Source organism: Lipomyces doorenjongii, assembly GCF_038497915.1.
Source record: "Lipomyces doorenjongii strain NRRL Y-27504 unplaced genomic scaffold V1508scaffold_2, whole genome shotgun sequence".
Classification (NCBI taxonomy): domain Eukaryota; kingdom Fungi; phylum Ascomycota; class Lipomycetes; order Lipomycetales; family Lipomycetaceae; genus Lipomyces; species Lipomyces doorenjongii.
In genome coordinates this window covers 331545-359517 of record NW_027118069.1, presented here as the reverse complement: position 1 = coordinate 359517, position 27973 = coordinate 331545, and the positions used below count along the sequence as shown (strand labels likewise).

Sequence of the window (27973 nt, the reverse complement as noted above, 5' to 3'; positions counted from 1 at the left end):
TTTTGGCAAGCCACTTCATGGATTGTTACGGCACTCTCTAGCGAGTACAATACACACTGCAGTCACGACATCATCCCCGCAGCTTCTAACTACGGTAGCTCACTCCTACTCCTTGCAGCCACATTCTGGACCGCAGGAACGGTCGTCCAGATGGCGCTGAGCGTAGTCGTTGTTTCGTAGGCTCGTACATATGAACATTCGACACCGTGCTTTAAGGGGACCGCGAATATCAAATTCTCTGGTCCCGGACCCCCCAGTTAGCAGTAGTAACGGCTGTGAATGATGCAAGTGAAGAGGCGCGCGAATTCACAACTCTATGAATATAATATGGCTCAGCTGCAAGGTCTCAAGGACATCGAACAAAGCGATTGAATGCAGAGATATTAATATAGGAGGAACTCCCAAGTAAAACCCGTGACAAAACCACATGGTTGAATGTTTCATAAGCGCAGAGAAATTATGAAACTGGGAATGAAACCAATAGCAACAGACTCCAGCAGCGAAGAGCCTCATAAAGTAGATAGGTACAAATACTTGCCACATAATCAAAAGCCGAAATCAAAATACTGCAAGATCATAAAGGGATAAAAGATAACGTGCAATAATATCCGTACATGGGATTCAGCGGGAATATAACTCCTCGGGGCCATGTCAAGATGGTCACGTGCATCGCACGAGCATTGACAGAACCCTAAGCCCAAATAATCGTCATAGTGATTGTAAATTATTAGTGGCTTGCTATGTCAGTTTACGATTGGTTATGAGTATTGTGGGAATATCCCGTACCAGTCATTCACGAAAGTCGAGGACATGCAGATTCAGTTTTCAAGACCGCAAAAGCGACAGAAGCTAATTGCAAGGAGATCACTCTTCGATGACAACGACAGCGACGGTAGGAAATGTGGGGAAGAACGCCATCGCAAGGACGAGAATCCGGTTGGCGAAGTTACCTGTGAGATAGATGAGAATGGACGCGATGACAAGGTGAAGAGTACCCAATGTATTGAACGATATCGGCCCGTGTTTCTTCCCGGCCAGGAGCTGGATGAGACCCAAGGTGATCAAAACGATTCGACGCCTGAGTCTCCTGAGTCTGGCGCGAACGGCCACAAAGAAGATTCGTCAGAAGAAGAAGAATACATGAAAATGATAATTCCGGATTTGCCGCAGAAACATGCATCTGACGCAACATATTCTGAACGCCGGCAACGCGCCATTAGGGAGCAAGAAGCGAAATCAATTGCACGGCCTCCGGTGGTCGTGCAACGAGAGAAATTGGAACGCGGTCTCGACATGTCACTGTTTGTTGTTGGCGAAAAAGCTAAAGACGAGGAAGAAAGTAGTGGTGATGATAGCATTGCTTTAGCAATTATGAAGAAAATGGGGTTCGTTCCCGGACATGGCCTTGGAAAAACGGGCGACAATGAGCACCACGAGCCTCTGCGACCGGTTCTTAAATACGGTACTATTTTCAGAATTATTTTTGTCATTTGATTTCTGTCCATGAGAATCATCGATAATAACGAAAATCTAGATCGTGGTGGTATCGGTATGGCTTCAGCAAACCGTGAACTTATCGAATCCGAAGCCAAGCGAGCGCAAGAGCTCGCGCAAGCAGAGAAACAGTCATTCATCGACCGAAAACGCGAAGAACAGCTTGACAAGAGAATCTCTGGACAACTTCGTGAAGCTCAGAATATATGTCAGGAGCTTGACATCTCGAATAATCCACGTCTGGAATCAATTCTGTATTCACATAGCAGTGTCAGAGGGGGACCCAATAGTAGAGAATACAAGGAGTTGGATGTACCGATACTTCGCAGCGTGAACTTTTTGTGGCGGGAAGTTGTTGTAGAGAGACAAAATGCTGACTATGAGAAACATTTACGCAGTCGAATTCTAGATCGGGCGAGTTCAGTAGGTGCTGACGAGCCAGAAAACCTGGAATCACGAGTGGAGGAGTTCGTCCCTGAGGATTACATGGACGAGGAATTAGAGGCCTTCAACAGTCTAGAGTCAGCCAAAAAACTGGAGGTAGTATTGGAATACTTGCGACAAAAGTATTACTACTGTTTTTGGTGCGGATGTAAATATGACGACGCGGTAGATCTGGACCAGAATTGTCCTGGATTAACCGAGGAGGATCATGAATAGTACATATATACTGGATATTGGCATTAATATATACAAATATGTGAAGATACAAGACGCCTGCCCCCTATAGTACACACAAATCGTTCAAAATAACATATCTTCACTTTTAACAAATTCCGATGGTCTAGGTATTTACAAATTGAATGTACAGAGTATTACACATAGCTCCATGAACCATCATCTAATCCTAGAAGCTTCCTGAGGCAATAAAGATCGTTTTGATATACGATAATATTGGTTTCGAAAGACCCCTTATTGATCCAAAGAAACACTAACTTGATGAGGTCGTCCCAATTAACGTCGTTGTGTGAGTTCTCGCGATTGAGGCACAAATGTAACAAGTCGCCGACAATAATCGATTTGAGAAAACTCTTCTTGTCGGATGCGTGTAAAGTACTTGTTGGCTGTTCAAAATTTTCTCTTTCAACAGCTGGACTAAATATGTTTTTTTGGTTGAATCCCAAGCGAGGGTTCAACATGATCGCCGAGAGATTGTCAATCACTATCATCGCAATTTCTTCAGACAGTTTGAATTGGTGGACTCGCCAGCAAATTTCTAGCACGCAAAGCCCAGCCATAACATCTTCTGAGAAAAATAGCGCGCGTATAACGTACACATACACATCCAAGCTTGGTTTCCACTTGCTGTTATTCATCATGCCGACTAATACTTCTCGCATGTTGTCAAGTGGAATTCCGTCAGAATCACCTGACAATTTCTTGTTGAGCTCTGCACGCCGCTTCGGCGCAGTATGCCGCGCGTATAGTCGAGCTCGCACACGCAGATAACGATCCATTGACCGCCAAAGCAGTTGATATGTATGCGCATCCGGATGCACACCCTCAGATGCTGACGACTGGACCATCAAGAATGTAGACCACACTTTGCCAAAATCATATTTGTGAAAAGCGTCAGCCATTATGGCATTAAAAATGGTCGTAGACGGCTTTATTTTCAATTCCTGCATGCGCGCAATCACTTCCTTCGACCTTTGTGGCTGTTTTCGCCTAGCGTAGTATTGCAGAAATAGCCCATAATGTTCCGCAATCGGTGGCGTAATGGGAAGATTGTCAATGGAGAGACCTTGTAACTCGTGCTCCCTAACGATCTCCATGACTTTCAATATTTTCCGTGCGTCTTCAAGCCTATTTTTTTCAAGCAATACTCGCAGCAGTGACTGGACATTGAAAGTAGTAGGTCTAACCCCGACGTCCATCATCCTTCGAAAGAGGAACACTAGTTCGTCGACCAGTCGCAACTCACAGAATCGGTTAAGCAGGACACGATAAAACTCTTGACTTCTCTCGGCTTCGGGAAAATCTGCCAGCGATTGTTTGACAACATTGCCAAGCCATGCAATCGCTTCAGGGGACGGACGTACTCTGCGGTTGTGTGTCTGCGCATCTTCAAGAACTTGGTTAATCGCATTCCGAGTAAGATGATCCATAATCATAAGAGAAATATTTCCATCAGTTTTACCACCGAATTCCTCAATCTTGTTGATAATTGCGTAACCTAGACTCGTGTGACCGGTGTCCAACGCAGCGCGAACACATTTGACCAAAGTCCCAATGAAATTTTGTTTCATCTTGTCCTTTTTTTCGCGCTCCTCAACTGTACTATGCATTTCGATGAATCTAGCAATCATCTCATCATACACCCCCTCAGCGAGCTTCAGCTGCCCCATTTGGCAAAACTTGATAAAGAGAATCCTGCGTGCATACGTGGAAATTCGACCAAATTTATTCATCAACTCTCGCGCCGCACCTAGCGCACCTTCTATGTCGGACCTCTTCAGATACAGCTCGACCCCTAGCTCCCACCATCGATATTCTTCCGACAGTTCTGCCTTTCGAGCATGCCATAGACGAAGTGCATTATTCACGTCATTGTCATCCGCGAGAGCTAAAATGTAGCGCATGTCAAGCTGCGGAGGGAGTTGCTGCTCAGAAATAGGGCGCTCCTTGTTCGCCATGTAGAAGACTTCTCCAACCAATCTCGCGCAAGAGAATTCTCTACCATTGGACAACCGCGATGAAATCGTAAACAAGTCCTTAAATGCGTCCATAGATAATTTAGCTGATACGACATTCGCCGCGTCGCTATTATTTGTTCGCAAATACTCGAGGACGGTCAATAAATCGCTCTGATGTTCGCGTGACTCCTTAGCCTGCTCGATGGAGTCAAGTATGAACTGATGTACACTACTTGGCTCAAAAGTCTCCAGCAGCTGATCTACCGCAGTGTTCGTCGGCGGCAGAGTGGAGTCAACCGCATTTTTGGTGGCTTGACTTTGAAAATATTCATATAAGCCTAATCTCGAATCAGCATGTATCCCACACTCAGTTCATGCAATTTCACACATACCGAAGGGATCCTTAAGCAACCCATCTTGCGTATCATACACTAGTTCATCCAGATTCTCTTGCTCTTTCAGATGAGTCAAATCCGCAAACAACGGGTTAGTGAGTAGATCTGAGTGCTCCACGTCGAGTTGATCCGAATCTGAAGGGATGGAAAACTCAGGGTGTTGAGGAGGCTTGGGATCACATTTAACATTAGCTGGCATGCGAAGTGGCGCAGAGACATAAGGTCTTCTCTGCCAGCCTAGTGACAGTAATGACCCAGTGCCATAAAAGCAGCATGCAGCGCGTACTGGTAGCTGCGCTCTAGAACCCAGATTTTTAACAAGTTGCAGATGCCTTGGACGCATCTTCCCGTCAATCCCTACTCTGATCCGCGACGTTTGGTGCTCACGTACTGTTTTCCGTGCATACTGATTGTAATTCTAGGTCCTTTCAGGCTTGCATTTTGTGCCTCTGAGATGATACGTTTGTAAGTCGCTGTATGTATTCGTCTGGACATCAGTGCTGCTACCGGTACTTTAGGAGTTCGGCAAATATTTTTGTGTGCCCCAGTTGGGAGTTTTGGAAATTAACACTTGAAGGATTACAATTATTCGAGGGGTGTGTACTACAAATAAGGGCTGCGATCGGTAAATTCGTGTTTGGCATGTGGTGCTTATTTTGTTCAGCAACAGGCATGTGCGACTTGTCTTGTACCGTATTAGCGCTTATTCGGGCACCACCCACCCCTGGGATTGTCCTGCACTTTAGGCCTTCTTGTTAGCAAGTCGATGTAGTAGGGTAATAGTAACCCTGCCTGCCAATCGCAGGTGAAGTCCGACACTAAATAATCAGCTGAAAGGTGAATGCGGATCTCGTCGAGGTGCCCAACGGGCATTTTTTTCACGCTGCTTTGTTGAACACACACTTGTCTATTTCTTGACCTACCTCCGCTGTCACAGGTCGCAATCACCACTCGGAGAAGACACGTATAACGGCAGTTTTATTTGCTTCTTGCAGGGTGGTTTACTTCTAGTCACTCTTTCGGAATTTTTTGTTGAGACCCACTTCGAGAGGTTTTAGTGTGGTCAAATCGAGGGGATTGGCGTTTGCTTTTATTCCTGCCACCTGTCACAAATTGCCTCCGAACTGACATAAATACGACAACGGCGGCTGCAGTAGCTCTGAATTAATACGATTACCAGTGATTATTCAGCATGAGAGTATCTGAAGTTTTGCAAGACAACTTACGCAATGAGGTGTCCAGTTTCTCATTCGAGTACTTTGTCCCTAAGACCGCACAGGTGCGTCCTATTACCGGCTTCTGCGCAATCGGTTGCTTCTGCGCTTACGAATTGATGCTAATGAGTATAATGTTGTACAGGGCGTTCAGAATTTGTGCGATAGAATAGACCGCATGAAGGATCTCCGTCCATTGTTTGCAGATGTGACTTGGAACGCTGGAGGTATGTCTCGACAGGGAGTGGCGACCACCACGGAGATGGTTGCAAAGGTGAACAAGGCTTATGGATTGCCTACCTGCATGCATTTGACTTGCACTGGAATGTCGCGCGAGGCAATTGACCAGGCCTTACTGGTATGTCCGTGTTGTAATATAGCAACTACGGGAAAACTTGGAAGAGGCTAATGTCATAATAGGAAGCATATAATGGAGGCTGCCGATGCATTTTGGCGCTCCGAGGGGATCCGCCACTCGAGAACGAGAAGTGGGAAGCTACTGTAGGAGGTTTTTTATATGCCCGCGACTTGGTGACCTATATTCGCGAGCAATATGACGACTATTTTGAGGTTGGCGTTGCGGGCTACCCTGAGGGCCACCCTGAGGAGCACGATCACGAGGTTCTCATAGATCATTTGAAGGAAAAGTTGGATGCCGGGGCGTCTTTTGTCATTACTCAGATGTTCTATGATGTCGATCATTTCCTGGACTGGGTGGACAAGTGCAGAGAGAAAGGAATAACGGCGCCGATCGTCCCCGGTATCATGCCGATTTCCAATTATGCTAGCTTCGTAAGGCGAGCTAAGTGGTGTGAGATAAACGTGCCTCCAGAGTTCATGCTGGCGCTTGAACGAGTCAAGGACGACGACGCCGCCGTCCGGGAAGTTGGCGCAGAATTGGTGTCAGATATGTGTAAGGCAATCATTGAGAAGGGTCACATATTTCACTTGCACTTTTACACCATGAATCTCGAAAAGTCCACCAGAGTGATTCTCGAGCGCTTGGGTCTTCTTCGAAACTAAGAATCCGAACCAAGCGAATGCGCCACTTCGTTATTCTTCATTGTAATTGGTTAAAGTGATATTGATTTGGGTTTTGTGTTTTTATTGATTTCTTCGTTTTGTTCCGGTATGGCTGTTTCTTCTAGGCGATATAGACCGCGCACAAAAGTTATGTCTTTTTCAACAAAAGCATTTCCATGGTTTATTGAAACTTTATGGATTAATCTCTGCATTGTTTCTTCTCTTCATCTGTCACAGTTTCACTTAGGTGAGACCTGGCATCCATGTTTAGGGCATCGAATCGTTTCAGTGTAAATATTTCGTTATGTCTTGGTAACTCGACAAGGGTGCGATGCTTCATTTATTTTACAACTTACATCATTTAATATTATGTATCACCAATGTCTTGTATGACGGTCTGCGATATGGGTCTTCTCAGTGTTCTATTATATTCTGTCTTTATTTTTTGATCGGGTAGGGTAGTTACGGAGTGATAAGGGAACGGCCATCATCTTGCTTCTTTCAACAGAGAAGCCGGATTTAATTAGCTCAATAATATATATTAGTTTGATTGTACAGTTTGCTCCGTTTATGCGCGCATTTGCACCCTTCGTGTGAATTTGCTTGGACTCACCAAGGAGAATAAAACGTAATCATTTTCTGATATTGAAAACTTCTGCAATGAGTACGGTTCACATATAATAACCAAGCCCACCCGCTATCCATGCATCCTCCGAAATCAAAACTAACAATACACAGTAAGAATGCATAATAAAATACATAGAAACCCTGGGTAATCCAATTCCGTTCACAAAATTGCAGGACGACTACCCGAATGCAAATATTTCGTTCGTTTCTTTCTTTCGTAAACACGAGGGCGGCAATACTACTTTTCGCGTAATCCGCCAACAGTGTCCAAATCGATATTTTCTAAGTGACGTGGGGTTGTCTTTCCGCACATGCTGATTTCCGCTTGCTCGTCTTCGACCACGTCTCTCACAAACGCGGCACCGGAGCCAGACTCCGACATTTGAACAACCACTATGCGAGGTCTCCGTCTGCCCTGCATTACCTTCTGCTGAGGTTTGTCACTCTCATTGGAGGCATTGTCCGCTTCTGAGATAGTAGCATAATACAGAGTCTCCTCGTCATCCTGAGTCAATTCGTCGGGGAAAGTAATCCGAATCTCCGGCACCTGGTGCGTATTCGCTCGCTTCGCGCTCAATAGAGCTCGCACTTTCTCCATAACAATCCTCCATGTCTCGCTCGCGCTTCTCTTCTCACTGATATCACTACTCCGAAAACTGTCACTGAGGACAAGAGTCGAACGCGTTGAAGAAGGCGTGCACGACTCTAGCGCCATACTGCTACTGGACGCGTAGCGCTTGTCTTCAACGCAAATAACATCCCGCGTCGACATTGGCAGTAGCCACGCTTTTCCCGCGCCAGGTGAATTAACGCTCAGGCTCGATGCGTAGGTGTCCTGGATTGCGTAGGGCGACGGTGAATGTCGTTGTCGTTGTCGTCGCCGTTGCAGCGCGACCAGCGCGATGGACAGTATGAGGATCAGGCCAAACAAGGCTGTGAAGGCGATACCGAGACGCGTTAAAAGTACCATTGCTGCGCGGTGTCGTGAATACCGTCCTATCGCGTACTTCACTAATGGAGATCAAGATTGGAAAACTGAAAACAGGTTGGATACTGGTAAGGAGGAAGTTGGAAAGTCGAAAATTGGCTGCGCAGAGACAAGAGCGTGTGGAATTTGGGCGTGCTGCACACGGCTAATATTAGCATTTGACTGGAACGTAAGCCGCACGATACTTCTGCGCGCAAGCCACACGAGGCGCTCTACACTGACGAAAGGAAGCGAAAATATAGCTTACCGGGTCTTGATCCGCTGGATAGAGGATAGGCCGATTAAAGAGAAAAAAAATTGTGGAAAGTGTGATTACGGATGTGTGGGCGAGCGGGCGAGCGAGCGAGGACAGGAGATTAAAAAGGAGAGAGTAGACGATGCAGCTGATTTCATGCCAGCCTTCGCTGTGCGACGTTCCATCGGCGACGCTCAGTCAGACGTACCGTGTACGGCTTTTGGTCGTGTACGCGGGTAGTGTGTCCGCCGTGGAAACTGGCTGGTTGGAACTGCCTTCCTACATATCAGGATGCATTGAATACGCGCCAGGGGGCTGGGGTGGGCCCTAATTCCGCACAAGAAGCTCTGTGAAGGGGCGCAGAATATGCCCGAACAGTAGACAGCCATATCGCCGGCATCCACTCATAAAAAGCAGTTGGGAGGCTGGATGGACCCTGTCAAGTTACTACGCGTGACATGCGTGATGAACCCAGCCACTTTGTCCTGAAGCCTTTCTCCCAATCTCGTGACGCAAGCCCCGCCGCGTGATGTGCGGTGTCAGCCTGTGGCTGGCAGCAGGCTCTTCTTCAGGTGGCGTGCTGTTCTGTACGCTCCTACTCAATGCTGCGTATGCTCCAGCACAAATGCAGATTTATGCAACAAGCTCATAGTTACGGCATATCTACGCAGACTATGAATTTCCAAAGGATTAGGGTTATCGTTGCTCGCCGTCAGACCGCAGCAATCGTCTGTGAGAGGTTAAGTGAGGACTTGTCTGAACTGGACGTCGTCTTCAGCTGTCACGTAACACTTGCTTTGTCCTGCCTGTAGTATACTGTGAGCATTGGAAACTGGAGATAGCTTATTTATGCGAGATTGACCAATTGTTTTAATTATACGTTGCGTGTTAAGGTAGGTTACTATTTGAAGTTGCACAACAACTTAATGGCCACGACTCATAATTCATTGTGCAGGAGCCAATCCGGATTTGTACAAGATACAGTAATGTCGCAAGCCAATGTCACACTGTTCACCGTCGATGCGGTGTTGATTCTCGACAATGATTCACATCGGATCCTGACAAAGTATTATCAGCCACCACACCCATATCCAAACAACCAGTACGCGAGCCAGTACCCGACAATAAAAGAGCAGCGGGCATTCGAGAAGGGATTGTTTGACAAAACGCATAAGCAGGGTACAGACATTATCTTGTTTGACAACCATGTCGTTGTGTACAAGGAAGTTGTGGACGTCATTATTTATGTCGTAGGCGGATTAAATGAGAATGAGACCATGCTTTATCAGGTAGTGTTAGCTCTACGGGACTCGCTGGAGATTCTACTGAAGTATGCAATTGTGAGAGTTGAAGCTAGGTCTTGCGAGGTTGCTGACAGAACTTAAGACATTCCCTGGACAAGCGGACTATCATTGACAACTACGATCTCGTGTCATTGGCAGTGGACGAGACTATCGACGATGGGTACGTTGCACTCCTTCGCAGAGCACAACAGTCACTGACGTGCATGTCTGTTTAGCATCATCCTGGAGACGGACCCGACTGTCATCTCCACTCGAGTATCGCGACCGCCAGCATACGACACTGGCGTGAAGAACCTCGACCTGAGTGAACAAGGTGTACGTAGTTGCGCTTAATGTAATTCTTGAAAAGGCACATACTGACAATTGCACCTAGCTCATGAATGCGTACCAGATGGCAAAGGAAAAGCTTGCGGAAAGGCTAAAACAGGCATTGTAGATTACTGTTTCATTTGTTTCATGTTCGTTTCCAGTCTTCCTAGATCTATATGTGTGCGGCATATTGTGTAATGTGAAAAATGTACATCTGATAATCAATCAGGCGGTCCACCCAAACATTCAAATTATTATATACAAAGATTTACGTAAGCCCAATATATACAATATTTTACTTCGTCGCGGATTTTTTCTTGGACGACTTTGATGATTTTCCGTGCGATTGCGTCGGCAGTTGTTGCGCAGTCTTCACATTCTTGACGGCACTAGCACCACCAACACCACCACCATGAACTCCACCACTCTTCTTTGCGGACTGTCCACCACTGGTCGCATTTGGAATTGCTGCTCTAAACTTCGCAACACCAACTGGTAGCGTGATCTCAGCGTCGGCCAAAGCGCCAATCAAAAATACTTCCTTGGGCCAGCATCGCTCCACGTCTCGACTATTCTTATCCACCAACGAGTTCATGCCGCCTACGAAATACTGCTGGCATTTCTTAAGCGTCTTTCCACGCTTGCCGACACCAGGAAGTAGTTTGACTTTATATTTAACCTTGTGCAAAGCCGGCCATGGCGCACAAATCGGTACCGCCGCGAGAAGATTGTCCTCACGAGATGGTCGAGCGACGAGCCGATCATACGGCACAATCTCTGCTATTTCCTCCGCATCATTGGCTAGCAATACATCTGCGCGCACGGGTACTCGCTGGGTTTCAGTGGCCTCCTTTCTGCGTACACGGTTCTGCAAAGCAGCTTCTTCCTCCTTGCGCTTCTGGTCCAGAATTTCCTGCTCACGTGCAGCACGACGAGCAAGACGGCCTTGTTCGAGTAATTGTCGCTGTTCAGACTTCGTTGATCCTAATATTTTCATGCGAAGAGCTCTGTCTTCGTCGTCCTGGTCTGCGTACTTTGTGGATATCTTCTTGAGCTTGGATCGCTTGCCGCGTGGGAGAGAAGATGGTGCTGGTGATCCCGAGCGTGGGGTGGACAAGATCGAAGACACCATTGACGGTGTACTGTTCTCATCGCTCTCTCCCGATGCTGATTCCTGATCCGAATTGTCAGACGCATCGAAGTCACTTGACTCTGGAAGAATGTTAGGTTCCTCCTCGTCGTCTATCTCGTCGTCTGCCTCGTCGTCCAATGCATCATTTGCCACTGGTTCATTTTGATCCGGACCTCTGTCTTCCATGTCCTCCCCTGTTTCGGCGGTTTTGTAGGAAGCAACAGCACTTTCATCCACCACGCGTAGTCGTCGACGCCTTCCAGCACTCTCCTCGTCGACCAAGAAGAGAATGCCGAATCCCATCGCCAAATTCGGCGCTCCGATCGGTATCTTCATCTTGCCATTGACCGTAACCTCGAACCTAAAGTCCAAATCCGCAGCATCCCCACTTGCTCCCGTCAATGCCTCCTCGACATTCGTATCGACGGCAACTGCGCTGGCGCGACACCACCACGCCTCCACTAATGCGTTGTTATCCCATGCCACCGACGTCGAGAGGGCGAGCGTGGCGGCCTGGGACAGCGTGCTGGGCGGGACTACGGCTACTTTCAAATGATTCTTAACCACAACTAAGCTCGATGACGACGACTGCGCCGAAACAACCACATCGTGCTCGGACAGATGGCGCGTGAGCAGCAGGGCCGACTGCTGCGAATAGCGCCCGCTGAGCACGAGGTACCCGTCACTTGACACGAACCACAGATACTTCTCGAACCAGAATTGTGTGCGTGGCGCAGGTTTAGCAAACATGGCTGGATCGGAGGAGACAAGCGACTGTTGCTGGTGCTCTTGCCGTTGATGCTGGGTTTGGAGTTGTTGCTGCTTCTTGTCCTTGCGAATTTGCTGCTTTTTGGCTTTGTTTGAGATCTCGGACGGCGGATTGTTCTTCTTCTTGCCGTCGGCTCGGATATCAGCATTGTCAACTTCGCCGCTCGGCTCGGAGACCTCGGCAGCGGGAGTAGATGGCTCTCTGTGGACGTCTAATCGAGCGAGTAAATCAAGCAAGGCGCTCGAAATGTCCGCGCGAGTCGTCGGGGTCAGCTTCGTCGACGGAGTGTAAAAATATTTCGCTGGATTGCCCGGCGCTGAAATAGGTTTCGCAGATGCCATCGTAATTTGTTAGCCTAAAACAACGGAAAGCCGCTGGATATTGTGTTTTTTTGAGCAGCTGGTGATGGTTTAGCAAGACAACGTCAAGAAGTTGCTTTGCAGTCAATTTAAAGTTTGCAGAGTGATAGGTTTGGGTTAGTTGCGCAAAGATGTAAGTCTGGCACACATGAACTTAAGGAGATAATTAATTACGGCACGAGGATTGTTTGGCATTCTGATATGATGTAGGGCTGCACACGAACACAAGTATTTCTATTCGCATTCGCATTCGCATTCGCAATTCGCAGCATAAACTTTTATTCGCAGCGAATAAAACGTCGGCTGCGAATGCGAATGCGAAATATATTCGTATATTCGCTGGGTTTCTGCCCCTAACCCTTGAAGACCCTTACCCAGTTTCTCTTTATCAAACCTGTATTTTACTTTAATCTTCGAACCAAGCTATAAATCTGTCTACTTCTGGAGAACCGGCCGTGGTTGGCCGCAGTATTGAAGCGCGGGTGTTGCAAAAGGTGCAACCGCACACCGGAAACTTGTCGGATATCTTTAACAGCGCGGCCGTGGTGGTAAATGAGTCAGTGACTACTGACAAAAACTGGCTGTTCGACTGGTGGAAGGTGCACCAATCGAATTCCCGCGGATGGCAGCCGCGGCTAGAGACTATCTAGCCATTCGTTCGTCAGAAGTTGCAGTTGAGGGGCTGTTCAACAGCCGAAGGGATTTGCTGGGCCTACGCAGACACTCCCTAAGTCCGGACACCATGGGGAAGCTTGTTTTATTAAGGGATATGTACGACAACGAGGAAGTTCTTTAATGTATTGCTTACATTATTATATTTTATATGTGCGAAGCTTGATTTGATGAGGGATATATGGCAACGAGGAAGTTTTGAATCAATTCTTAAATTACTATATTTTATACGTGCGACTATTGCGAATAATGTTTTTTATTCGCATTCGCATTCGTAAACATGAGACATTCAAATATTCGTACGAATGCGAATATATTCGTCATTCGTGTACACCCCTAATATGATGTACAACATTGAGGATAGCCGATTGCACTAACTTACGGATTGACGCCACATTTTACGCGGCCTGGTGTCTCCATGAATAAATACCCTCATCGTCCATAAAAGCTGCTCGTGTGATATTGAATGCTTGGGCTTGTTATCCATTTTGTCAGAGAACAGTATATACTCCTTGTGGATATATCATGCTATAGTGATGCACCAGGCAATTGGTGCGGACATCTAAGGTGGTCCTAGTCCAATAATATTCACGTCATATCATTCGCAATAGCCACGGCTGAACGGTCTCGAGTCTGACGTGCCCAAATAGCCCAAATACGCACGCACACATGCAAGTCAATTTGTCACCTGTCAACTGTCAACTGTCGACGGCGCGAACAAGCGGCCCGGCGAAGCAGCCAATTCGGGGTATTTAAAATGCATAAATTGAATTACCAGAGATATATGAAACAAAACCGTCCAGTAAACGATTGCATCGACAGCGGCTCGAGTTGGATATTCTGGGGGCAACAATCACACACAGTTTATCTTTCCCGCGGAGATAGACAAGAACCACACTTCCCGATCCTTCGAGAAAAATTACGATCTCACGATCGCCGTGGCTTAGACGACAGAAAACAGGAAACTTTAAGTAGACGGTGCAAGAACTCCCAGAAGCCACGTACTTTTAGTATCTTTTAGTGCTTGTAGAAGTAATCTGCGAGTTATTTTGATCAGAGTCTTGTGCAAGCAACGCTGTCATCGAAAATAGTTGGCTCTTCTAATTCAAAAGTCATGCGCAAGACTATCTGGATCTCGCTAACCTGATTTGCACGTCTGAACTGGAAGACCGGGGGGGGGGGGGGGGGTTGTCTAAATATAGCATATATCAGCTGATGGATCTCCGTTGCGTAAAAACCCAAACCCAACAACGATAAATGTCATGTAAGCGATGGCTTCGTTGCTCGCGGGTTTTTTTGCGCTCCACTTTGGTGGTCAGACCTGCTTAAAATTGTTGGGCTGTTGTCGCTAACCGAGGCCGGCCCAGCCGCAAAACGTGGCTGACAGGCTGTCATGCGGTGGCTGTGCGCGGCTGCTGAATTCGACCCGGCGACAAAGCGAGTTTATCACAAGGCTGACCCGCGTCCAGTTATTATCAGACATTTTGTTTCCAAGCGATCGGACGAATTTATGTTTGTGACTACACCCAGAGGGGAAAAATGACTGCCCCGGCAAATTATTGCTCCTCATCTCCAGCATTAGGTAATGTCTCGTTCGTATGTAAGTTGTCACTGACGTTGTTGGTCACGTCGTTCGAGATATTTACCGCTGCTTGCATCATCAACTGGCCGGCAATAAAATGGCCACCAGGTAGTTAGCGGGAAACTCTTTCGCGGGTATCATAGGTTGAAACAACGCAGACAATGCAATTGTCTTACCTGTCATCCCAAGCCACCCATAAAAATGCAGACAATATCCAGGAATGTAAGAATTTTCCATATCTCGCAGGCTTTCATCAAACAGGCATGCCGGACCTGCAACCGTGCTGCCATGAATTACCCTACTCAAAGCTGTCAAAGTTGTACTTGTTAGGATGTCCGTAATGTATGTAGACAGGCGGTGGGCCGTCTTTACAAAGGAAGGTACGTGCGAGGTTAATCAAGATTACACCATTCGTCTGCGAGTACGTGCACCTCACGAGGATTCAAGCATATGGAAATCCTTCCTTGGCTAACAGGGTACGCGTCAGTTGACGGCGGCCAGGGGCTTATTTTTTTTTGCATTTTTAACGGTAGTAGTCGGTCGCATCATGTGAATCCACAGTTACTTGCCACAAATCCTCGTGCGCAGAATTGGAATGAGTTGCGCAATAGCAGCACGACACCCTTCTCTGCCAATCTCAGCCGTAGAATCACGTAAAACCTACTTTTCTAAATGTTCAGCTGCGTCTACTTTTAGGGCAAAATCGTTCTTTTCGTGCAAACTATACTAGTCCAAACTTCTTACAACACACTATTATATTACACAAATTACAAGTAACTAACATATCCGAAGCCAGGTTTTACTATCCATAATAAACTCCACCAAACCCACTAAAATACAAGTACTATGCCATACAAATTCAACTTACTGACACTCTTTCATGCATCCTGCCCGCATCACGCATACCATTCCAGATCCGCGCCAGTCCCGCTTTAATCACGAAAGCCGTGCGCCATCCAGTCCGGACGCACGCTTGTTCTAGTACCGATTGTGCCCATTCTTGTTGTCGTACGTCACGGAGTTGGGCACCAGCGTACATTAGCGGCATCGTGAGGGATACCCATGCTGCTGAGCCCGCGCCTGGACCTGGTGTCGTCGCTTGCTCGGTCGGGAGAGACGTGCTTTTGTAAATGTCCTCATTCGCGCATCCCATATCCATCTCCGATGGCATGTCCGACATTTCCTGTCTTTGCGACACAACAACGCCCGCAATCAATCTCCCGATCAAAGCGCAGAGCGGTCCAGCTTTATCAGCTACATCCACGATATTCGCAAGCCCTCCTTTATATGCGGGTTTACTCGTCCACAGAGGATGATTGCGCAATAACACGATTCGCAGCATGAGATAATACATTCTCACAACTGCATCTTGCACATCCACATATTGAATCACCGGACCAAACGGCGACACGCAACTCCCGGCCTCCACAGCTTTCGTGTGCTCCAGAAACTCACTCTCACCAGCGTCCATAGACGCTGACAACAAGTTCCACTGCAACTGCGAAGCATCGACGTCAAGCGCGGCAGTGAACCCCCTCTTGCGCTCACTTTCCCTCACAATGAAATCCGCGACCAAAACACCTCTCTTCAAAAACGAGTCCCATTGCCACAAAGAGGAACCTTGCGTGCCGCGACAAGGTACCTGGTCCCAGAATCTCGTCTGGAGCAACGGCGCCGTGTCGGACGCAAGAGAGTGCATTATTTCCATGCGAAGATAGAAGTAAAGCAGGTCCAGACGGAGCACTGCCTCGGCGCGGCGTTGGCGTAGGATGCTCTGTTGTGCGGCATTCTGCTCACTCGGAGAGGGAGTGGCGCGATCGTTCGGGGTCTCGTCCTCCACGACAATATCGAGATCTTCGACGAATGTGCGCATGTCGAAGGTTTGAATCAGCTTGCTCACACCATGCAAATGTCGGGCCCATTTGTCATGTTCTCCTATCGCGGTCTCGTAAAACGCTAGCACAAGACTGGCGGCAAACACCGGTAAATCCGACGCGCCGTAGAAATTTGTCGTCCGGTCCTGTAACGCGTGCGCAAGACGGCGGATAGAGAGGTGGTAGTGCAAAAATGAAGCTTGCTGGTCGGACACACCCGCTGCTGATGACACGCCAGACATGCATGAGATATGTAGTGCTGATAATGCCAGGATCGCGTGCAGGAGCGCGGGACACGCGAGTGCCATCATCGGGATGTCGTACGTCCATAAATTCGTCGAGCTGTGCTTCTTCCTCCGGACAGTAATAAGTTCCGGTCGTGGGGCGTGCCGCTCGAACAACGAGATCTGGGGCGCGAGAGAGTGAACAAAGTGCCGAAACATGCGCTGCGCGTCAGCGTGCATGAGCGGCGATTTCATCGGACCTGGGCGATATGTAGTCAGCGTCTCGTTGGGATTAATCGCTAAAGCCTGCATGGCGCTCTGGGATAAAATACTGACTGTGTGTGTCTGTGGGGATGGGGGCGCAAAAAGGTCAGCGACTATATGCTCGGGGACCGGAAGATCGGGCCCTGCGCTGTAGAATTCCACTTCGTCTTCTAGAGACAGCCGTGACTGTGAAGACTCTGGTATTTCCGAGGGTGGATGTTGCGGTAGAGGTACGAAATGTTGCGGCATCCAGTCTAAATGCATTAGTACCCACTTCGCCGAAGAATATCCATTCAGGTGTAAAACATACAAGGATACGAATTGGCAGGCAATGGCATTCCAGAATCAGGATTTGACAACACCTGTGGTGTCATCGGATCCGCTGTCATCGGAGAGACCGGCTGCATGACTATCGGACCTCCTGGCGTTGCCCAGGATCCTGGAACATATCCCATAGGCATGTATGGCATTGGCGGATACATCGCAGGATCAGGATATGGTGCGCCTGCAGCAGCGGCAGTGGCTGCAGCAGCGTAGTAATTCGACGCGGCGTATAGATGGTCAGGATGCATTGGCGCTCCGAACGGTGGGAAATGCGGAGATATGTAAGGCGCATATGGATTGATGCTATTAGCCATCAATGCGGCATAATTATTGTGGTCGTTCGGCAGAGGAACTATCGATCGGACCTTGAAGTACGGAGACCGCAAGTCGACTCGTGGGCCATAGCCTTCACAGACGCGACGAGATTTGGTGCAGTTCGAGCACTTTGGTTTGCCCTCGTCGCACTTGATTCGCCTGTAACATGTGAGCAGGTTAACGCGCGGGGCCTCAGAAAAAAAATAAAAGATTACCTTTTGCGGCAGGTTAGACAACCCGTTCGAGTTCTTCTTCGGACTACTTCTTCCTTGGTATCTTTTTTCTTGTCACCAGTGTTCTTCTTATTACTCTTTTCGTCTGGCTCTTTCTTTGGCAAAGTAGACTCTGTGTCTTCTGACGGAAACGGCGGAGTGTCGGGGGTCAATGGCGCATATGCCACACTATTTCTATCGCCGTCTGAACCACCGCTCTCTGTACTAACAGAACTATGGACCGATTCCCGTCCGCACGCCGTAGTAGTTGCCGGACTCGCCATTGCAGCATGCATATCGCTGAGGACGGTTCGATTCGGGTCGATATTAGATGCAAACACAAAGCTGTTGGTTGGCTCAAGTTTCACCGATGACGACGACGGCAAAGCCCGGCGCATGCGGGCGGAGGCATCAAGTCGAGGCTCTGTCGAAAGGGCAGCAGACGTTGCCGACAATGGCGATGGTATGCCTCCAGTACGCGCGCTCTTGCTCATGCGCAGCGGGTTCTCGTTGTGGGTATTCCAGCCGGCGGTAGAGTGTGGGATGTGAGGTATGCCGTGAATCTGGTTGCGTAGAGATGGCGAATATCAACTGGCGACCAGGATGCTAATCGGTAGGATGATGGCGTAGAGCTGAGCCGGGAGGAGGAGGAGGCGGAGGAGAGAGAGGGAAGGGGAAAAATTCGACTAATATAATACGAAGACGCGCTCGGTTACCGGATAGGAATAGGTGTGGTGCGCAAATAGGTCAGCCGTTGGCAGGCAATCTTGCAATTTCCGCGCACGATGAGTGAGCAGACAGAAGTTCTGTGCCTTTTGCCCTGGGCCGTGCAAGTGCAATATGTGCTGGGGGGGCAGGGCACAGGTCCGCCAGGCGCGGAGAGGCGCGGAGATGGTTATGCACCAACTTTGACGATCATCGACAGCGGGTCAGAAAGGTACCCGCGCCACAAATCGGGTCAGGGGCTCGGCGTCACACGTGCGCCCCGCAGGACAGGTCCCTGCACCGCCGCGGCACAGCCACGCCTGGGAATCTATCGTCGAAGTGCTACTAAGTGCTACAGGAGCTCATCTCGACTGCTCTGCACTTGCCAGTTACTGCGACAAGCGCATTTGATCGAGAAAAAGGACATCGGCTACCGGACCCAATGCTGGGCATGGGCTGTGAAGAGCCTGAAGAGACAAGCATGGAACTGTCCTCACTACTGTGCATATCATGCACTCACAAAGCCGCGCACGGCGTCCCTCGTCGCTCCCTCGCTGAGTTCACTGAACATGAATTAAACGGAACACCCTGCCTAGTCGGGTCGATGGTAAGCTTTGACTGCGACTTCTGTGACGACCGGGGCAGATTAAAAGTCCTAATTCCTTACCATGTCCCCGCCCCAGACGCGAGATACCAATTTTGGCTAACAAATTTCATTACGTTTACTGCGAGGCGCATTACTCTAAACCGGCTGAACACTAGGCATGCGCAGATGTCATGGAAAACGGCAATTTTAAAGACAATTGACTTTGTCGGCCCACACTGACCGACAGTCGGCTGGTCACCGTATCTGATAGATCTATGCAGGCCAGCAATGACAGGTCGGTCCACTAGCCCCATGATCGTAGCTAAAGTATTTTAAGTTATCGCCTAAGATCATCCGTTAGCCATGCCCCACAACGTCTGTCTCTGGATCCACACGCCGTCGTCTAACACTCGGGTGGACAGCAAGTAAGGAAGCAAAAACAGAAAGAATATCATTCGATTACTGACGAACTTCTGGCTACGGTGAGTGCGAAACAGCACAACTTGGTGTATAGATATGCAGCGGCCCCGGGGATCCATCTGCACTTTACCTCATTAGTCGACATCTCCGTGCGCTTCAACCTCCTTGGCAGTCAAGATAAGCCACCACCCACTAGGGGCCCACCTGACATGTTGCAGTGGCTATGGCCCCGTTCTAAGATTCACAAGTGCGTAAAACGGTATGTATCGTTGTGTTCGTGCTCGTGCTCGTGATTATGTCAATGAATACTATTGTGGCCATGGCTAATACGCGCCAATCCACATGAACGCCCTTACAGAAGTTTCAGAGAAAGCGCCTGGGGCAAAACATACATACATTCTTCATAGCACATAGCACATAGCACCACAGGGTTCCTCACAAACTGAGCTACTAAATTAGCGCCAATAAATCATGTGGGCATACTAAAATTTTCACCGTAGAGGAATCTGCAGGCCCCTCCGGAGAGGATCACATGCCATTATTACCCTCAACAAAAAATCTGAGTTTTGCGTAATTGCTGACCCGTGGCCCCCGAAATCCAATTATATCGTTAAATAATATTCGCCAAGTAAACTTAAGGTAATTTTGTGAACAATATTTTGACAGCTGTCATACCGTGATATGATGAGTACCCGACAGGCGCTACGCCGCGTCCAATACCGCGTCATTTGCTTATTGCAACGCCCAGCATGCTAAAATAAAATATTTATAGACCGTTGTCCTTAGTAACGTATGTACGTATATTTTGACAATGAATCCTAAACATAAACATTACATACGCTTCATAACTACATGCATAATGAAACAGTAAATCGATCACTGGATAGATAACCACAATTCACATGTAATAAAACACACAACAAATACAAAATTTATATAAAAATAAAAATAGAACTCCTATCCTTGACTTTGATTTTCGCCGACTTTGACCGTCTCTTGTGCTATTTACACGATTCGTGCTGTCTAGATGAGATCGACAATAAAAAAACGCCAAAAAAGAGAGACATATCACAAAGATATGGACAACATTGATCACGGCGGAGTCGACAATGACCCTGCATCAAGTTTGCCATCGACATCTGTCTCGACCGATTCTACCGATGCGCTACCCAAATCGGCTTCTGCCTTCGCCTGATCGCCTGCATCGTCCATGTTCGCTCCAGATCCATCACCGTCGGTCTCACTCTCGCTGCTCTGTGTCCCCAGCGACGCCATCTGCGACGCCATCTGCTTGGGCACACATGGCACACCCGTAGGTTGCGACTGAGACCGCAACGGAGTCTGCTGTGGCGGCTGATAGGACTGTTGAGACGGCTGTTGGCCATACTGCACATACTGCTGCTTTGGCGAATAAAACTTCTGCTGAGCCGGAATTTGGCTATGTGGATACTTGTTAAACCCATGATGACTACCGTTACTCGACATGCTAGTCAAACTCGTGTTATTGTTGCTCTGATGTGGTACGTTCGCTGTGGGCCGTATATTGAGGTTCTGCATCTGTTGATGCAGCGCCTGTTGAGTCGCATTCAGGCTTACGGCCGACTGCGGTGGTGGCGCTGAATATGTGTGACTATTGGCCCCGAAACGTGGCAGCAATTGTTGCTGTTGGTATTTGTATGCGGCACTCTGTTGCAACTGGTCTGGAGGAATGTAAAACTGCTGCTGCGCGGCCGTGTACTGCGCCTGTAATTGGTGCTGTGGATATTGCGGATATGAAGGTGCTCCGTACGTAGTTTGTTGTGCAGACGAGACCGGTGCGAGATATGGCGGACGCTGTACGCCGTACGGCTGCTGTTGTACTGGTTGTTGATACTGACCGTAATTCCGGCGTTGACCGTTCAGCGCGTCAAGACCGCTGTAAATATCTGGCTGGCTTTGGTAGCCGTTCTGGCCGTAATGTTGGTATGGCGGTCCAGTGCCTGACTGATAAGCTTGTTGTTGTGGTTGTTGCGTGTATGCTGCGTACTGCTGCTGCGGGATCTGCGGTCGGGGATTGTTGTATCCTGTCTGAGCGTTCGGGACATTGGCAACATATGGCCGGCCATAGTGATTGTACGCATGATCATTGCCGTAGCCAGTCATATTGTTTGGTGCGCTGTTTGTCGTCGCCGGACCAGACGGAGGAACACCGGTCACCCCACCATTATACGCATATGGTGGGGTGTACGTGTTGCGATCGTAGACCTGATAATACCCCGATCCGAGCGGAACATACTGCGATCGTCTAGGAAAATCTTCGTCGTCGGCCGCATAATTGTTGCTCGTCTTCCTGTCGTTCCCACTCTGCGCGTTGCCAGCGCCACTCCCTTTAGCGTCTTCATCCTCCCGATCCTTCTCATCATCTGATCCCGAGACAGAAGACTCCGGGAAATCCTTGAATATTCGCTTCCGAGCTTCTTCATACGCAGCAGTCCTTTCTTCTAACGTCGTGGCAATTCTCGCATTCCCGCTGCCATCTTTACTATTCCCCGCACCAGACTCATTCGTAACACTCGACGCCTCTGATTTCGTGTCGCTGCTGGCATCATTTATCGGCGTCTCGCGCCGCATGATCCTCATGCCGCCATTCGGAGTAGTCGACTTCATGTGCTCCCGATCGATCGTAGACAGGCTATGCCAACACTATTACCAATGGCACAGGCTGCAGCAGCTACAGATGCTATCTCTGCTCAGGATCCGTGGTCGTCAAAAGAAATACGCCACTTTAACCTCCGCAAAACACTCGCGCAATACGGCAGTCCTAATCAGGTCGCGGGATCGTGTGATCCAATTGCGCAGAGATAAAACACTATGTCAGGGGTCTTCGCTCTACTCGTCGCTGCCACCCGCGCCGATTCCGTGGACTTTTTGTTGCACAGAATACCCAATTGCGCGGTCCTGTTTGGCCCTAAGTATCCTGTATCGTATATACTGACGTTTCGTTCAACGGTGTGCCATCGTTGTGTTGCTCGGTGCCGACGATGGCGATGTGGAAGTGTGTGCTGGTGCGCACTGCGTTTGGGTTTTTTCGACAAAATTATACGTCGACCACTCTGTGTTCCGCGCGCGCTCGGTCCTTACTGCTTTGTAAGTGCAATATAGTACAAACGTCCTTTACTCCTTATTTGCGTGTACGTACTGACGGACCCGAGGATGCGGCAGCTACGGATGCGATGGAATAACTACACGATGGATTGCTAGATGACTACAATTTGATTGACATTCAATATTTGGCCAAAATAGTGTGCACACAATTGCTAGGCAACAATGCGTTAGACATCGTTTCTGAGCTCTACATCACACACCTCTTCTGGCATACAGTCCTGTAAATCAGTCTTTCATTAGTAGTAACTGAAAGTAACCAAATCGGTCAAAAGACCCTGCTAAATTTTGAAACGTGGCAAATTGTACATCACAATAAAACTGGCGTCACAATGCTTGACGCGTCGAATCGGTCAGGTCATACTAGCTATCGATGATAACAGCAATACGGTGCAATCGGAGAGGACTTTGTAACTGGAGTAGTGGCATACTTTACTGGAACATGAGGGTAGATTCTGCTTTCAACAATTACCTGTTCTCAGTGTAGTTACGACCATCTTTCCACGTCTACTTCCAGCTTGTAATGGTGGTCCGGGCCATATCTCACTAATTGTCAATAAATTATTCAGCGAGAGTGGCGTAAATCCGCGGCAACGCACAGCAGCCAAAATCAGGTGTGTCTGCATCCGTAAATGTCAAACTTCTCCGCACTAAAGTAGTAAACGCTAACTAACTCGTCCATACAATTTAGGGACACCTCTTTTGATAAAGGGATTCGCGTCACCCAGAGACACTTTTGATTTCCTTACCACCCGGGCATTAGACGATCAGAGTGCGATCATTTGATGCAGGATTGTTCATGACCGGATCGTTTAGAGAGATATTTGGATCTATCGAATTTTGTCTGGTTGCTGAATCCGTGTTCCAAGATGTCAGACTCTCCCCAAAATGATGCGGAAACGGTACGTGTCGCGTTGCCATCCCTCCTCGAGACTCGCGCTCTTCGCAGCCAATTGATCCCGAGTTTCCTTTTCATATACGTCGGATGTATGTTCCGTCTAGAAGCTCATTGTAATCTGTATTTAGATTCGGAGGAAGCGATTAGCAAAGCTCCAAGGCTCGCAACCAGAACGGACTGCCCAGCCGACAGACCGATCCCCTACGCCATCCGCATCCTCACAGGCCACCACACCAACCAGATCGCAGCCTGTGTCGCCTTCATCCTCTATTTCTGTGCCGGCGTCAAACCCGTTCAGCGCAATCGCGGGATCGTCGTCGGGAAGTCCTAAGATCAATATCATTCCTGTTCCGAATAAGACAGTGACACAGACGGGGATCGCGGCGAAGAGTGCAGCGAATACTAAACAGGTGGAGTTTCCGACGTGGGAAGATGCGACTTTGTCGAAAGTGTTTGACTTTACGCTTAAGGTATGCAACTGTGCAAGATCCGGACCTGCAATGTCTGCTAATCTCGAATAGTCAGAGGAAAGCGGAAAGTTGATATATCTACAAGACGTCGCGACTGAGATTGAGGAAAGTGGAAGTGGTGAGTGTATATGAATTAGTATTGTTTCGTAGTATTGTCTTGTTGACAGTTGTTAGCACCCAAGTTGTCTATGGAAACGCTGGATCGAGCATTACTGGCTAGACTAACGGAGATCCCAAACGAGAGCCCGTTCGACTACTTACTCTCGTGCTGGCGCCAGCTTGACAATATCCGCCGAACCATCCGGGGGACCGATCCCGACAAGACTAAGAAGAACTCAGTTTTAAGCGAGGCACGCCGGCTCTGCTCTGGATATGCGGTTCTAGCTGTGAGCATGCCGGAGATGTTCAAGTAAGAAACTTCTTTATATAGATCTCAGATATCAATTTTTAACGTCTGAGTAGCTCTGAAGCGCCCGTCGATATTGTCTCACTATTACTCGAAAAGCCTGATTCGCCCAAGGCAGTGCCGTTGGAGTTCCTTGGTTCGATGATCCAGCGCTCAGTGGAGGATGAGACAATTGAAGATTTTATCGCCCCAGTGCTAGAAAAGCTGAGTGTGGGTCTGCGCGCGTTGACCATGGCCGATAGCTACCAGCAGTATTTTAGAGTGAGTGGAACCCTGCCAACAGCGAGTTGAGTGCAGCTAATGTCGGCGTATTAGGCGATACAAGCGCTAGTTGTTCACAAGCCTGTCGCAACAGTTCTAGCATCCATGCCCACTTTCTTGCCTTCGGACGTCACAGCCGTCACGATCGAACTCTCCACAGTCCTCGGTCCGTTTTTCCGGATATCACCTGTAGATGCCAAAGTCGCCAATACATACTTCGCAAACGCCAAAGAACGGCCAGTATCAGATATGAACTCTGCAGTCACTGGTCTCCGGACAGAACTCGCAACAATTCAAGACGGACTTGCATTTGTCGTCGACAAGATTGTTCGAGCGTCGCCTGAGTCGCGTGAAAAGATGTTGCAGTATTTTGCAAAGGTCATGAATTTGAATCATAAGCGACGGGCGATGCAAATCGTCCCTGGGACTGTGTCTACGGATGCATTTATGCTGAATATAACCGCTGTGCTAAATAAGTTGTGTGAGCCGTTTGTTGACGCGACTTTCTCTAAGGTACGACATGGATTATGCTGATTTGGGGAAAATTACACTAACGCGATACTTAGATGGACCGAATAGACCTACTATACTTCAAAAAGTCCGACAGGATTGATATTAAAGAGGAGGTCAAGCTCGACGCAGATCAACACACGTTCGACGAGTACATGGCAGAACGTGTCGAAGGCGTGCCAAACTTCATTTCGGAAGTGTTTTATTTGAACGTAGCAAGCCATCACTACGGTCTCGGCGGTGCCATGCACAATCTAGGGCAATTGGGCAACGATATTAAAGACCTAGAGAAGCATTTACAGCAGCTTGAAACGGAGCAGCCTAATTGGATCAATTCTCCACAGGCAGTGTTGTTGAATAATACGCTTACAAGGGTGCGAGAACAGTTGAATAGTGCGCTGGCCTTTCAATATGCGTTAAATGCGTCTTTGCAGGACCGGCAGTCTATGTCGCGGTCTTTTGCGTTTTTGATGACGATGGCGACGTGGTTGGTCAGACTTGTGGATCCCGAGCACAAGCATCCGCAAAAGTATATCGAGCTACCAATAACAGCTCCCTGCCCTGACACGTTCAAGAACTTGCCCGAGTACTTTGTGGAGAATATCACAGGCTTTGTCATTTACTTTTCGCGGAATTATCCTCAGCTGATGTTCGAGCAAACGCATGTGGAATTAGTCACCTTCGCAGTCACGTTTCTCCGAATGTCGTCCTACATCAAGAATCCGTACCTGAAAGCTAAGATTATCGAAGTTCTGTTCTACGGGACGCTGAGCCAGCCAGCATATAAGAATGGATTCCTCGGCGATACCCTCAACTCACTGCCACTTGCGATCGAGCATTTGTTCCATTTGCTGATGTCGTTTTATATTGAGATTGAGCAAACTGGTGCTAGTTCGCAATTTTACGATAAGTTCAACATCCGATATTATATCTCACAGATTGTCAAGTGTATCTGGGAAAACCCGATTTACCGTGAAAAGTTGGAGCAGGAAAGTAAAGTTGACGTCGATTTCTTTGTTCGATTCGTAGCCCTGTTGTTAAATGACGTTACGTACCTGCTGGACGAGTCGCTCTCGAAGCTGGCGGACATTCACAAATTGCAGAGCGAGCTATCGGAAAAATCCGGAACGGCGCTGTCGCAGCAAGAGCGGACTGAACGGGAGCAAAGTTTGTCAGCGTCAGAACGGCAGGCGACGTCGTACATGTCGCTTGCGAACGAGACGGTCTCTATTCTGAAGCTGTTCACTAAAGCCGTTCCGGCGGCGTTCGTCACCCCGGAGATCGTCGACAGATTGGCCGCGATGTTGGACTACAATCTCGATGCCCTTGTCGGACCAAAGTGCACTGGGCTGAAAGTCAAGGACCCGAAGAAGTACCACTTTAATCCGCGCGAACTGTTGTCTGATATCGCGGACGTGTACCTGAATTTATCCAGTGAATCCGCGTTTATCTTAGCGGTAGCGCGGGATGGGCGTTCGTACCGCCGGGAGATCTTCGTCCGCGCGTCGTCGATTCTAGGCAAGTACGCGTTCAAGTCTTCCAAAGATATCGATGCGTTGACGAAATTCGCTGACACGGTCGAACAAACTAAATTGGCGGAAGAACAGGGCGAGGAAGAACTCGGCGAGATTCCGGACGAGTTTTTGGATCCACTAATGTACACGTTGATGGAAGATCCTGTGATTTTGCCCGGTTCGAGGGTGTCGATTGATCGCGCGACGATCAAGTCGCATTTGCTGTCTGATGCCACAGATCCCTTTAATCGTATGCCGTTGAAATTGGAGGATGTTATTCCGAGTATGTTGCCCTATGAAGTTTGGTAGATATTTTTAGAAAAGTGACTAACGAAGGCGTCTAGACACGGAGCTGAAGAAGCAAATCGAGGAGTTCAGACGGTCGAAACGGTCAAAAGCAGCTGAAGTCACGGCCGCGGCCGCTGCCGCTTCTCAATTAGACGCAGATGGCGACATGCAAATGACAGACTGAATTTTTTGCGTTGGTTTGAGCAGGCATTCCCCACGTTGGGCTGCGGGATGTGGGGTTCATCATTTCATTTTAGTGTTAGGGAATGTTACGGATGGATGCATGTGTACTGTTTGATGAAGTTCGTTAGTTTAGGGTAGGTTTGTCGTCATTTTGAACTACACTTTAACATGTTTTCGTTGGGTTTATGTTCGTAGTTCTTTGTATGACGACTATAGTTAGTCGTTCCGTCATAGGCACATTCGTGTCAGAAGAAACACCAGTAGAATTGGTAAATTAGCAGAGAGAGATACGCATACCACATAATAAATGCATTCTTTACCCGACACCGAATCTGTCAAATGAGTCATGACTTTGTCGCAAGTTATCATATCTCACCGTGTTTTCGCACCTATGACGCGAGCACGTATTCGACCGAGAAAGTTGATTACAAAATTAGATCAAACTAACCATAATAGTAACAATATATAAATAAAAGGAGGAGCCAAATATATATATAAGAGAGTAAGAGAGAGAGAGAGATAGAGAGAAAGAGTTTGTACATACAACAAAACTAGGAAACACATTCATACACATTTCTTTATGACAAACCAACAAGAGCACGCACAAACACAGAAAACAACATACGAGAGGATAGTAAA

General features: G+C 48.2%; 9 protein-coding genes across 9 annotated transcripts; 4 read left to right on the top strand and 5 right to left on the bottom strand.

Annotated features, from left to right (window-relative positions):
- The first annotated feature begins 741 nt into the window (after nt 1–741).
- V1508DRAFT_363750 (uncharacterized protein) lies at nt 742–2275 on the top strand. The gene is made up of 2 exons (XM_066937281.1): nt 742–1462; nt 1535–2275. The coding sequence occupies exons 1-2, from the start codon at nt 811–813 to the stop codon at nt 2152–2154; spliced, it is 1272 nt and encodes a 423-aa protein (XP_066798812.1). The 5' UTR covers nt 742–810; the 3' UTR covers nt 2155–2275.
- On the bottom strand, nt 2151–5044 carry V1508DRAFT_436639 (uncharacterized protein). The gene is made up of 2 exons (XM_066942117.1): nt 4523–5044; nt 2151–4468 (listed from the first exon to the last, which is right to left on the bottom strand). Exons 1-2 carry the CDS (start codon nt 4866–4868, stop codon nt 2310–2312), a joined length of 2505 nt encoding a protein of 834 aa, XP_066798811.1. The 5' UTR covers nt 4869–5044; the 3' UTR covers nt 2151–2309.
- Nucleotides 5045–5717: 673 nt separating this feature from the next.
- On the top strand, nt 5718–6762 carry V1508DRAFT_347503 (methylenetetrahydrofolate reductase; the record flags this gene model as incomplete). Its single annotated transcript, XM_066936692.1, has 3 exons — nt 5718–5804; nt 5885–6097; nt 6160–6762. 3 exons carry the CDS (start codon nt 5718–5720, stop codon nt 6760–6762), a joined length of 903 nt encoding a protein of 300 aa, XP_066798810.1.
- Nucleotides 6763–7300: 538 nt separating this feature from the next.
- Nucleotides 7301–8625, bottom strand: V1508DRAFT_100854 (uncharacterized protein). Its single transcript, XM_066935823.1, has 2 exons — nt 8625; nt 7301–8539 (listed from the first exon to the last, which is right to left on the bottom strand). Exon 2 carries the CDS (start codon nt 8357–8359, stop codon nt 7628–7630), a length of 732 nt encoding a protein of 243 aa, XP_066798809.1. The 5' UTR covers nt 8360–8539; nt 8625; the 3' UTR covers nt 7301–7627.
- Nucleotides 8626–9363: 738 nt separating this feature from the next.
- Nucleotides 9364–10504, top strand: V1508DRAFT_408722 (Longin-like domain-containing protein). The gene is made up of 5 exons (XM_066939052.1): nt 9364–9505; nt 9568–9942; nt 9999–10076; nt 10132–10231; nt 10290–10504. Exons 2-5 carry the CDS (start codon nt 9599–9601, stop codon nt 10350–10352), a joined length of 585 nt encoding a protein of 194 aa, XP_066798808.1. The 5' UTR covers nt 9364–9505; nt 9568–9598; the 3' UTR covers nt 10353–10504.
- V1508DRAFT_408719 (uncharacterized protein) lies at nt 10420–12597 on the bottom strand. The gene has a single exon (XM_066939051.1). It carries the CDS (start codon nt 12465–12467, stop codon nt 10521–10523), a length of 1947 nt encoding a protein of 648 aa, XP_066798807.1. The 5' UTR covers nt 12468–12597; the 3' UTR covers nt 10420–10520.
- A 3001-nt stretch (nt 12598–15598) lies between these two features.
- On the bottom strand, nt 15599–18236 carry V1508DRAFT_347933 (fungal-specific transcription factor domain-containing protein; the record flags this gene model as incomplete). Its single annotated transcript, XM_066936709.1, has 3 exons — nt 15599–17355; nt 17412–17899; nt 17956–18236. 3 exons carry the CDS (start codon nt 18234–18236, stop codon nt 15599–15601), a joined length of 2526 nt encoding a protein of 841 aa, XP_066798806.1.
- A 2118-nt stretch (nt 18237–20354) lies between these two features.
- On the bottom strand, nt 20355–22800 carry V1508DRAFT_408712 (uncharacterized protein). The gene has a single exon (XM_066939050.1). The coding sequence runs from the start codon at nt 22307–22309 to the stop codon at nt 20756–20758; it is 1554 nt and encodes a 517-aa protein (XP_066798805.1). The 5' UTR covers nt 22310–22800; the 3' UTR covers nt 20355–20755.
- A 622-nt stretch (nt 22801–23422) lies between these two features.
- Nucleotides 23423–27659, top strand: V1508DRAFT_408709 (ubiquitin elongating factor core-domain-containing protein). The gene is made up of 8 exons (XM_066939049.1): nt 23423–23706; nt 23831–24172; nt 24224–24290; nt 24347–24581; nt 24635–24839; nt 24894–25352; nt 25406–27146; nt 27208–27659. The coding sequence occupies exons 1-8, from the start codon at nt 23674–23676 to the stop codon at nt 27333–27335; spliced, it is 3210 nt and encodes a 1069-aa protein (XP_066798804.1). The 5' UTR covers nt 23423–23673; the 3' UTR covers nt 27336–27659.
- Nucleotides 27660–27973: the final 314 nt, after the last annotated feature.